This window comes from Lethenteron reissneri, chromosome 20 (assembly GCF_015708825.2).
Source record: "Lethenteron reissneri isolate LAM-NWPU_2019-01 chromosome 20, ASM1570882v1, whole genome shotgun sequence".
Classification (NCBI taxonomy): Eukaryota; Metazoa; Chordata; class Hyperoartia; order Petromyzontiformes; family Petromyzontidae; genus Lethenteron; species Lethenteron reissneri.
Genome location: NC_083798.1, coordinates 9,868,263 through 9,880,099, shown reverse-complemented (window position 1 = coordinate 9,880,099; position 11,837 = coordinate 9,868,263). Strand labels below are relative to the sequence as shown.

Genomic DNA, 11,837 nt, shown 5'->3' with positions numbered 1-11,837 from the left:
TCGGTATGTGTGTTAGGTGTGTGTGTGTGAGTGTTAGGTGTGTGTGTGTGTGTGAGTGTTCGGTGTGTGTGAGTGTTCGGTGTGTGGGAGTGTTCGGTATGTGTGTTAGGTGTGTGTGTGTGTGAGTGTTAGGTGTGTGTGTGAGTGTTCGGTGTGTGTGAGTATTCGGTATGTGTGTTAGGTGTGTGTGTGTGAGTGTTAGGTGTGTGTGTGTGAGTGTTCGGTATGTGTGTTAGGTGTGTGTGTGAGTGTTCGGTGTGTGTGAGTGTTCGGTATGTGTGTTAGGTGTGTGTGTGTGAGTGTTAGGTGTGCGAGTGTTAGGTGTGTGTGAGTGTTAGGTGTGTGTGTGTGTGAGTGTTAGGTGTGTGTGTGGGTTGGTGTGTTGTGTGAGTTCGGTGTGTGAGTGTTAGGTGTGTGGGTGTGTGGGTGTTAGTGTGGTGTGTGTGAGGTTAGGTGTGTGTGGTGAGTGTTGTGGGTGTGTGTGTGTGAGTGTTAGGTGTGCGAGTCTTAGGTGTGTGTGTGTGTGAGTGTTAGGTGTGCGAGTCTTAGGTGTGTGTGTGTGTGAGTGTTAGGTGTGCGAGTCTTAGGTGTGTGTGTGTGAGTGTTAGTGTGCGAGTCTTAGGTGTGTGTGTGAGTGTTAGGTGTGCGAGTCTTAGGTGGTGTGGTGTGAGTGTTAGGTGTGCGAGTCTTAGGTGTGTGTGTGTGTTAGTGTGAGTGTTAGGTGTGCGAGTCTTAGGTGTGTGTGTGTGTGAGTGTTAGGTGTGCGAGTCTTAGGTGTGTGTGTGTGAGTGTTAGGTGTGCGAGTCTTAGGTGTGTGTGTGTGTGAGTGTTAGGTGTGCGAGTCTTAGGTGTGTGTGTGTGTGAGTGTTAGGTGTGCGAGTCTTAGGTGTGTGTGTGTGAGTGTTAGGTGTGTGAGTGTTAGGTGTGCGAGTCTTAGGTGTGTGTGTGTGTGAGTGTTAGGTGTGCGAGTCTTAGGTGTGTGTGTGTGTGAGTGTTAGGTGTGCGAGTCTTAGGTGTGTGTGTGTGTGAGTGTTAGGTGTGCGAGTCTTAGGTGTGTGTGTGTGTGAGTGTTAGGTGTGCGAGTCTTAGGTGTGTGTGTGTGAGTGTTAGGAGCGTGTGAAACCCCATGTTGTAAGCCCCGCCTGTCTCCCCCTCCCATCTTCACTGCGCATTGCTCACCGCTGCGAGCACCAGGTGGCGACACTCAGTCTCGTGCTGAAGGGAACCCGACGTGGGCCAGGTACAGAACAGGTACAGAACAGGTACAGAACAGGTACAGAACAGGTACAGAACAGGTATAGAACAGGTGTAGACCAGCTGTAGAACAGGTGTAGAACAGGTGTAGACCAGGTGTAGAACAGGTGTAGACCAGGTATAGAACAGGTATAGAACCGGTATAGAACCGGTATAGAACCGGTATAGAACAGGTATAGAACAGGTATAGAACAGGTATAGAACCGTCAACATTCTGCACGGCCCGGGACTGGCAGACCCCCGGAACCGAGTGCGGTGCTCCAACACACTGACCGATGATGTGTGCCAGCACTTTTAGCCTCTCGTGAGCCAGGGCTCAGGCAACGCTGGCTCCGACTGAGTCACATTCCTCACCCCTGGGGGACACGAGGACAGTGGATGAGCTCTGGCCACCTCACCAGGCCCGTGCCAGGCTGATTTGACGCTGCTGGGATATCGCCAGACCCGGTCTCCCGGGAGGCTGCGTGCATTTACTGGCGAGATCTCGCTGTCGACTTGACCTGGAGCCACGACACGTCCTTGGTGTCCAGAGACGAGCGTAACTGCTGTTGCGCATGCCTGCCTCTCCACTCTCCACTCTCACTTTACTCCTCACCACTCACTCTCCACTCTCCTCCTCACCACGCACTCTCCACACGAGTGGCTGATGTATTCTCTTGAAGCACCCCGATCATCATTCGCTCAGTCTGAGGTCTCTCATCCTTTGCCCCCCACCCTCCTCCACCGCCACCCGTGCTGTCGACTCCCTGTTCAGGGACAGGCTCAAAACTTTCCTCGTCCGCCTATCATGGTCTTGGGATGCGGTGCATGTGGACTCCGCTGTTTAAATCCACGCAGTGAATTGCAGTTGGCCTCCACGCGTGAACGTGGTTCACACCATCTCGACTCTGAGTCCCGCGTCCGGGTACCTGTAGGGTGTCCCCGCGTGACACGCAAGGCTGGTTTGTTTATGTTTCGGGTCGGTCCGAAGACGTTTTTGAGGCTTGCTGGTCGGTGCATGTTCATCGCGGGTCACCCGCGGGTCACCTGCCGAGAATCATCCAATTCATAATTACTGCTTCAGCCCACACCGGTGGACTGAAGCGGTAATTAATTGGCGCGTTAAATTTAGATTTAAAGCTTTTGTGACTGCAGGGATTCATATTCTTGGTTCTTTCGGTAAAGTAACGTAGAAGGGAAATAATAAAATAATATAAATATAAAACAAAAAAATAATTTTTATTGTTTTATATTTATATTATTTTAAAAAAGTTTTATTGGTTTATATTTATATTATTACCGCTTCAGAATATAATTGGCGCGTTGTTTACGTGACAAACCTTACTGGCTGTGTCGGGTGATGGAGGATTACGACACATTTACACTTACGCGATCGAACCCAAAAACCTTTATAATATTGGTCGCGAAAGCCTGTTGCGTGTTCAGCTGAATCGTTGAATTACGTCTCGCTGGGAACTGGGCGGCGCGACATTTCGGTTCAAAGCTCGGCACCACAAACCGGGCCGGGCAGTGGTGGCTATGCACGTGGCAGCCTGTAATCCAGCATTGTAGAGGTGAGCGTTGGGTGGATCACCTCACAAATGTAGCGAAACTCCCTTACCGTGGGGCCTGGCTTGCCAGCAGAAGGCGGTAACAACAAATGTGGACTCCACCAACTCTGTCTAGCGATCTGTATGGGATAGAGTGTTGCCCCCTCACATGCTTGAGTTTTATCTGGGTGCTTCAGTTTGACCCCCCCCACCCCCTCATTAATTGGCTGACACATCTTAATGTTATCGAGGAGCGTAGAACTTGGGAAATTGTGGTAGCGCCGGCTCTGAATCGTCCCCTCGTCGAGAGTGAAATCGGTGTTCTTCGTGCTGGTGGAGCCACGTGGTGGTCGCCAGCGAGCGTCCTGGGAGCTGGAGGGAGTCTCGGGCCTGGACGCCGGATAGATTCCTGATAACACTCACAATGTTTCAGATGCAAGCTGAAAGCAAGACAAAATGCCTAATTGCTACATAGATGCATACGCACAGAGATTTTTGGGGCAAATGCCGTTAGTGAGCGCCTATGAAAGCCAAGACGGCACGCATGGGGGTGGATGTTTAGCACCACGCCCGGCCGCCTTTGTCTACCAATTTAAGGCTGAGTCTACCTAGGGGAGGGCCAGGACCGGTTTAGATATTCGTCACTGATGTTGGCTGTGTGCAGGAATCGAACTGTTCATAGAAGCGTGTAAACCATGATGCTACCGCTTTGTACAACACACAGACGCGTACATCAACACAGGCATACACACACACATAGAGACACACAGATAAACACACAAAACAGCCACTATGCCCTACCGTGACTACCGTATTAGCAAAGTAAAGTGTGCCACGTGTGGTTCAATGTTTTCCAGACTTCATGTTTAGGAACAGATGCCTTTATGGAATGAAAGAAAGATAGTGCTTGACACTGCGAGAATAATACATCACCCAGGCCTAATTTATTGAATAAAAAAATTGCGTGTTCGGGTCGAGTTGCGGGTCGGGTCAGATGTTCGTGAGTCAAAGACTCGACCCGAAGCGCCGAGAGCCGGGCTCGTGTCGCCACTCGACGAAGACCCCGTGGCGCTCGACAGCCGTGGCTGGAATGAGCCCCGATGCCTCGGAGTTCCATGTCCCCCTCCTTTCATAATTCGACGCAGTTGCACCGCCTGCACACTCCATAGCGACCCCACTCACAGGTGTTCCCGTGCAGAGGCACGGTGATGTGTGTGAGGATGTGGCGGGCAGCGAGGCGTGGAGTGATTGGAGAGGCGAGACGGGGGAGGAGGACGTGGGGGGAGGGGGAGGAGGCGCAGCGCTTCGGCTGTGGCTGCTGTTCCACTCGATCCCGCGGAGCCGCGCGTGCAGGGCCACTCTGCTCGCCTCTCTCGCCTCCTCACATCCTCTCCTCCCTCCCGCCTGCGTCCCACACTTCCTCCCCGCGCCCTCCTCCTCCTCCTCCTTTCATCCCCCTCCTCCGTGCGCCCGCCCCGCCACCCCGTGACGCGCCGCGCTCGGAGTCTCCGCTCTCTCGCCCGGACCCCGGCTGCGTCTCCCGGGCCAGACCGACCCAACATGCGCGCACTGCCACTGCGACCATGGGCGCTGGCCGGGCGCTGAGCGCGCTGCTGCCGCCGCTGCTGCTGCTTGTCGCCCGCCTCCTGCAGCTGCACCCAGCCCGCGCTCAAGGTGAGTGAAGCGACGCACACTCCGGCTGCCTACGGCGCAGACCACGCGCAGAGCCTCCACCCCCTAACCCACCACGAGCACGGCGCATCCCCGCGCGCTTCCCTCTCCCTGCCGCGCCGCCCCGCGGCGACAGAGCGGCGGCAGCGGAGAGAGAGTCCTGGTGCAGTATCATGCGGAGCAGCAGCAGCAGCATCAACACTGATTATCCAATACGTACTTATTTACCCAGGAAAATCACACTGAAGTCCCAATACTATTTTGCCTGCATTCGGATGTTTGGCCAACACCAATTATATTTCATCTCGTAGCTGTGGCAGGAAACTCAGGATACCCCGGAGGAAGTCCATACAGAATTTGTGAAGAACAGTGAGCTATATATACTCTGCAAACTGCACACGGCAAGGGCGCCCTAGTCGGAAATCGACCACAGGTCCTTCGTGCTGCGAGGCGCAAGTGTCACCACTGTGCCAGCCTGATGCCCAACAGCATCATCAGCCATGGCCGCAGCAGCATCATACGCAGCATCATAACAATCCATCATCAGTCGCAGAATTATAATCAGCAGCAATTTCAGCATCACAAGGGGACCGCATCTCGATCCTCCGAGGTTCGGCTGACTACACTCTCGGGGGTGAGTGGGGTTGGGGTGAGTGGGGTTGCGGCGAGTAGAAGAGGGAACAGCAGGGAACGGAGGGGGGCAGGGAGGGGGGCATGTCCCCGAGCATCCGCTCCCACTAATCCCCCCTCTCATTACGGGGCTCACGGCGTTTCCGCGGGGATTGGCGGAGGCTTGCGAATGCTCCTCGTGGGCAGCGACTGCTCCTCGTGGGCAGCGACGCGGGCTCCGTGTGCGTCGAGCCACGTGGGCGCCCAGTGCGGCCCCCAGCGCCGACACATCTCCTCCTTCTTCACCTCCTCCACCTCCTCCTCGCCTGCCGTGACTCTCGCTGTGACCTCCGCAGATGCCGCGTGCTGCTACCAGGCTCGGGAAAACCCCATCTGCCGGGAGGTGTGCGAGCAGGTCCGGTGATTATTATCAGCAGCAGCAGCATCATCACTGTTATCATCAACAGCAGCATTCAATCACTATCGTCAATGATGATTCTTTTTTATTGTGTCAACAGTACCTTTGTTAATTATCATCAGCAGCATCATGAATGTATTAGTAGCAGTAACAGCATCGTAATCGGCACAGCCAACATCATCATCATCAGCATTCAATTACCATCATGAATAATTATTATCATCAATCATAAATAAGCAGCAATAAATTATTATTATTGCTATCATGAATAATAATCATCATCACCATCATCATCAGTAGCATCATAATTTATCCATCATCATAGCAGCATTCAGCTCTTGTCATCATCATCCTCATCAGCAACAGCATTATTCATTCATCATCAATTGCAGCAGCAGCCAATCCCTATCAGCAGCATCGATACAATCAGTTATTATTATGCGGTCCGCACATCAGCATGCGTGCAATTATTGCAGACATTGCCGAAATGCCCAGTAATTGTGCAATGCCTGAAACCGAAATGCAGCAGGCTTCGATTGTACCACAACTTCACCTCCAGCTTCAGCCAAGCGTGGCACTCGCTCCCAGTGTTGGCAGCGGATGCTTGTGCTCAGCGTGAACGCACGCCAGCTTTCGACTTTTGTCCGGTAAACACGAGGAATGCATCCCAATGTTGCTTGCCTTGTCCACCACAGCTCACGTCCACCAAGAGCGAGTCCAGGATGAAGCATCTGCTGCACAAGCTGCCCAGTTACTGCTCCGACGGCATGGTGAGGGAGCAGGCTCGCGCGATCACGCACCGTACCAGAGGGGGTCCTGCCCCCCCCGCCCCCCCGCCCCCGCCCCCGCCCCCGGCGCTGTCTTGGGCAGAGCCCTGGTAATTTTTCCACGACAAATGAATCCCTGGGAGGAAGCGATGGTGAGGGGTGGTTGCGTCGGTGGCACTGGTAGCGATGGCATCTGACATCCGATGACCCCCTCCACCGCCTGCACGGGCAGTTCACACCGCGAGGAGCGTGGCCAGGGACTGAGCGAGGGACATTTCGCGCACGCGGGCAGAATTACGTAAGCATCGGCGGCGCGGGTTCCTTGATGGATATTTGCGGAATAATTCCAGGATCTCGCATGGCTCGGCTGATCAAGTTCAGACCCGGCGAGCTCCTTTGAAGGCAGGGGTTTGAACGTGTGTAATTATTGCCATCTGAGCGATCTGGGCAGCTCTGCTGGGCACGGAGTGGGGAGGGGAGCGGCCAGGGAAGTGGAGGGATTTGTGGGGAGGGATGCTTGGGGGAAGTGGAGGGCTTCTTAGGGAGAAAAGACGATGGTTTTGGGCTGCGGCCAGTGCCGGACCGTGCCAATGTGGTTATCAGGGCCCTGGTGCTTGTTGGCATACCGAGCCGCCACAGTTTGCAACACAGCCAAGTTTCACTCCTTGTGTAAGAGAGATGCAGTTCTAATGCAAAACATAACCCCGGAATCGTTTGACGTAACCGCGGTGCAATAATTGCGCGTTCGTCACAAATGAGTCAAACGCTTTTGAGGCTAAATCGGCGACCACGTGAGCATGCAGCGAAAATAGGAAAGTTGAGAGGCGAGGAATTTAAGTGTAGACTGTGAGCCTGAGCCCCTTCAGCGTGTGTTCACGTTTAGGGGTTTTTTGTTTTGTTTTTTTTGTTTGCCAAATGAAAAGAGAAGGGCCTTGCTCGGCGGAGCCTTGATCTTTTCACGGGACTGGTCAATGGGCCATTGAGGCGGGCGGGTTGACAAGGGGCCCCGCTGGGCGCCCGCCGCCCACACAAGCACGCCGTTGTTGGGCCAGGCCCCCGTGCGCCAGGGCCCCTCGGCCCTTCGGCCTCCTCCGCCTCTCCGCACTCGCACTCTCGCATGGGCGCCGGGTCCCCGCGAGCGTGCGTCCTTCTCGCTCGCGAAGACGTCGTCCTGCGGTTGGACTCGACGCGAGCGGCCGGGCGGATGATGAGGTACCGGCGTCCGTCTGCCACCGCGCAGCAAGAGTGTCGTTTATAGCGCGCGGGGTCGCCAATTATCAGCCAATGAGCCTGGCAATTAGCGGTGCGGGGTGACGTGCGCGGAGTGCAAATGTGCGATCTCGGTGCGAAACCGACGTCTGCGAATCGTTTAAATGATTAATGGCAACAAAAGTGAGAGCAAAAAAAGCTCCCTTATGCGCTGCGTTTGTTTCAAAGGCACGCGTTTTGCTGAGCACGCATGGCTGTGGTTTACGAGCGCCTGGTCAACGGATATAAGGTTGGCGTGGAGGCGGCGGCGACTATAAATTTTAAAGTAACATGAGTGAGGCATTTGTGGATTCGGGGAACGGAACGCATGTTGCAATGGTTAGCACCATGTGAGTTGGCCAGAGTGGCCGTCTTGGTGTTGCACCCCCCCCTCCCTCCATTGGCATCGCAGCGAGCTTGCACCCTGCAAGCTCGCTCCTCGCCCCATAGTGCGGCTCGTGGCCTGCGCTCCGGTAATTAGCATGCGAGTCACCTGATGTGGCCACACACGCAACCTCCAGTCGGCTCTCACTACCCCCCCTACCCCCCCCCCCCCATCTCTATTCCCATTCCTCCCTTCATCCCGTTCCCCGATACCCGCTTCGTCTCGGCACATGGTAGTGCTTTTTTTTACCCCATCATGTGACTCGCACACGCGGGGGGCGAAACCGCAGCCGCCTCGTGTCGGAGCAGCCCGAGCCAGGATGGCTCTTTGGGAGGCGATTTAAACCGTGGACGCGGTGCGGGGGACCAATTCAGAATTCGGAGCCCTCGTGACTGCGTGGGTTCTCGCGGCGCACGTGCCACGAAGCTCTCCGATGTATTTTCTTGTCGGCGGTCACGTCGGAGGTCTATGCAGATCTATACAGACGGCCCTTTGTCGATCCCTTGCCTGGCACAGGTCTGTGTCGGTTCGTGGGGATTGTTTGGCCATGCTTCTCCACGCCGGTCACTGCGAGTTTGATGAAGGGGCAGCTCAGGGGCAGGTTCAGATATTACTCGCCACTCACGTTAGCTGTGGCTGGTAATCGAACCCGGGTGTCTGTGTTCGCAGCGCGGTAAGCTAAAAAAAACAATTCCACCGCTCCTCTCAGCACACACGTGCGAATCTGGACTCGTAGAAGCCGACAGCTTAACTCTACCCCCCCCCCCCCCCCCGCAGAAAATGCAAAAGAACATTGGAATGTGGTGTGAATGAGATGCTTCATACTGCCGCCCACAGCCAGCATGCCACAATTCACACGGTTAGTTTAAAATGCCAAAAATACATTTTCGTAAGAAAGGAGGACCAACTTGTCACAATGTCTCTATCTTCTTCATCACAGTGGATATTGATGCGGCTCGCAGCTGATTACAGCCCACGTGCCAAGGGGTGTCAGTGTCTGTTTTGACTGACAATAGTTCAGACAGACACATGGGCGCAGACATCGCCGGGCAATTCCATTCCCAGTGACGAAATGTTTGGCTTTGCGGCAGAAAGCAGATGTTGATTAGCGAAGCTGAAGTCATCGTCTTGTATCACTAAATAAGTCGGACCGATCTTTTTTTCAAAAGAAAGCCACAAATATTCTGTAGCGTTTATCTGTGGCTTTCTTCTTAACAGCTGTGAGAAAAAACGAACCAATCACCCTCCTTGCATCACATTCGCAGGTCCACACACACACGCTTGTACACACACACACACACCTGTCCATCACACACACACTTGTCCATCACACACACACCTGTACATCACACACACAACAACAACCGCCATTCGCCACTAAGTGGTGGTGACGTCACCACGACGCTTGTGCCAGGCCATGTGCACCTTGAGGCCACGTGAAGTGTCGAACGCCCGCTGACAGGAGGTCACGGGGCAGACCCAGATGCCACGGTTTGACTGACTGAGATGACCGAGATGACTGGCTGATGCACCACCTGTGCCCCCTATTGTGCCAACTTGCTGTGCTTTAGCCACCCGGCGCTCCGCTCGTTGTTGTGAGCGTCGCTCCTCCACCCTCCGTTGTTGCTGGAGGGTGACTGCCTCCAACTGCCCAGTAGCAGCGTCCTTCACGAGCCTCCTCCACAGAGGCCGATCTTGACACCGATGGTACCAGTCATCGACAAGTCCACTCAGCTCCACGTCCTCCTGTACCACATCACTCCATCTCTTCTCTAGCCCGTACACACACACACACCTGTACATCGCACACACACACACACACCGTGTCACACACACATACACACCTGTCCATCACACACACACACACCTGTCCATCACACACACCTGTCAATCACACACACACACCTGTCAATCACACACACACACCTGTCAATCACACACACACACCTGTCCGTCTCCACCTGGCAGTGCTCGCGTCGTCACACGGTACGGGAGGCAGCGTGCACGGCACCAGAGAGTGCGCAAAGCCTCGCGTGTTTTCCCCGTGCGGGAGAGAGGCAGCGGGTGATGGATGGTGGTGGGCGGAGGAAGCCCTAGGCCCACGAGAAGCAGGAAGGGGAGTCCGTGCATTAATGAAAAGACAAATAAACAAACAAGTCCTTGTCCATGTCGCGGGCTCGGCTGGGACCCGTTAACGATGATGCATCACAGTGATTGTAAACACCGACGCCAGTGGCTATAAAACAGAAAGCCGACTACATAGGCCACGCGTGTGTGCACGTGTGCGTAGATGCTCGCTAACAGCACTTGCCCCAACAGTGTGTTCAGGCTATACGGGAGATCTCTGTCGTGCGTGCCGATGAGTGTTTGTGCGGCGAAACTGTTTTCGCTTGTGTTTGACGATCGCACCTACAGGGGCTCTCGGTTCACGTCGGGGTGATGTTGACTCGGGGTCGCCTCCCCGCCGTGATAATGTTGACAGCAGCAGTCGCTTGCGTTGAATCGCACGGAGCCTGAAGATGCCGATTATCTCGGCTTCCCACTGGCGCTACGCGAGAGCCCATTGACAATAACATATCTCCCCCGCAACACTTACCATTGTAACACGTAATCCTTTCCAAGAGTGAATGTGTAGGTACGTTAAACTCCCCATTCGTGTGAATGAGTGAGAGAGGGCCTTCAATCACTGTGCGGAGGTCTCTCTCCGGTTCCTGAGCGGCACTCGGATTTTCCCATGGGTTCAGAACGACCTCGGACACACGGAACGCAGCCCCGTAGCGTTGGTGGGTGAGCAGAGAGCGAGGCTGTAACATCCTGAAGAATCACGCCCGCTTCTAGATTATAGTCTAGCGCGATTAGTGTTATTAGTCAAGTCAAAACATGTTGCTGCGATGTTTACGAGCGGTGTCTTTATTTAAACGTCGTAGTAGTTGGGAGGAGCCGAACGTAATGCTCCATTTGTACAAATTGATGGGCGTCCCAAGCCGTTTCTCGCACACACACAGGGGATGAGGGTCGGCTCAGAATGCTCCGCGGACAAAAGCACTGCGCCTTGTCACTCGTGCTGTCTGGGGTGTCACGTCCACGTGAAGTTGAACATTGGCTGCATCGTGCCCCTCCGCAGAAGTGGCATCGCCACAGTTTTTGTTCGTTAAACTGCGTTTGAAACATACACGTTCCACAATTAGCCTCACTCCACTTCCATAGCCCCGGGAATTCACTTCGCGAGGGTTTCAGTCGCACTTGGCTCAAGGCAGCGCCGATGAACCCCCCGCCCACATCGTGAATGAATTCTCCCTCGACGTCTGAGGGCACGGCCCGAGGGTCGCGAGCGGCCGCAGCGGGACGGGGTCGCGGGGATGATCGTGGCTGAGGCTGGAGTGTGAGTCGGAGGCGAAAGTCCCGCGGGAGAAACCGGGACAAAGCTGGCATTTGTGCCGAGGAGTCGGGTAATGAGTGGCGACAGGCAGCGCCCCCCCCCGCCCCCCCTACTCCTTCCCTCCACTCACGGCCCAGGAATGTTAATGGAGAGGACCCCGGCAAGAGGCGCCATGACGGGGTGCGGATGGCGTGCGGGTGACGGGCGGATGGGTGGCGGCAGGGGAGGCGAGCCAGGAAACAAAGCGAGACACAGGGGCACAGGGACACACATTTCCTGTCGGGTCAGCCAGATATTAGTTCCGCCCTTTGTGCCACGAAAGCCCAGGTTTTTTTTTAGTTTCTGCGCTAATTTTATTTCGTACACTTAAAGTCCGACGAGATTTTTGTGAAGAAGTCGCAGTTTGCTGGCCCGGATTTGAGTCTAACCGTTGGGAGTCGATGGTGCGATGGTATCTTGTCGCAAGTTTTGTAAGAACGTGTGTGGAAAAATAAAACGGAGTGAATTTCAGAGACAGAATAAAAGTTGGGCGCTCTGAGCCGTCGGACGTCGTGAGATTGACAGACAGCAGTCCCGG

The 11,837-nt window shown here is 54.7% G+C and overlaps 1 protein-coding gene across 1 annotated transcript in view; it reads left to right on the top strand.

Annotated features, from left to right (window-relative positions):
- Positions 1-4,188: 4,188 nt before the first annotated feature.
- Positions 4,189-11,837, top strand: part of LOC133344724 (reversion-inducing cysteine-rich protein with Kazal motifs-like) — a 46,514-nt gene continuing 38,865 nt past the window's right edge. Inside the window, 3 exon segments of the mRNA XM_061554822.1 lie at positions 4,189-4,457; positions 5,420-5,478; positions 6,177-6,251. Coding sequence (XP_061410806.1) covers positions 4,367-4,457; positions 5,420-5,478; positions 6,177-6,251 — 225 coding nt within the window. The 5' untranslated portion in view covers positions 4,189-4,366.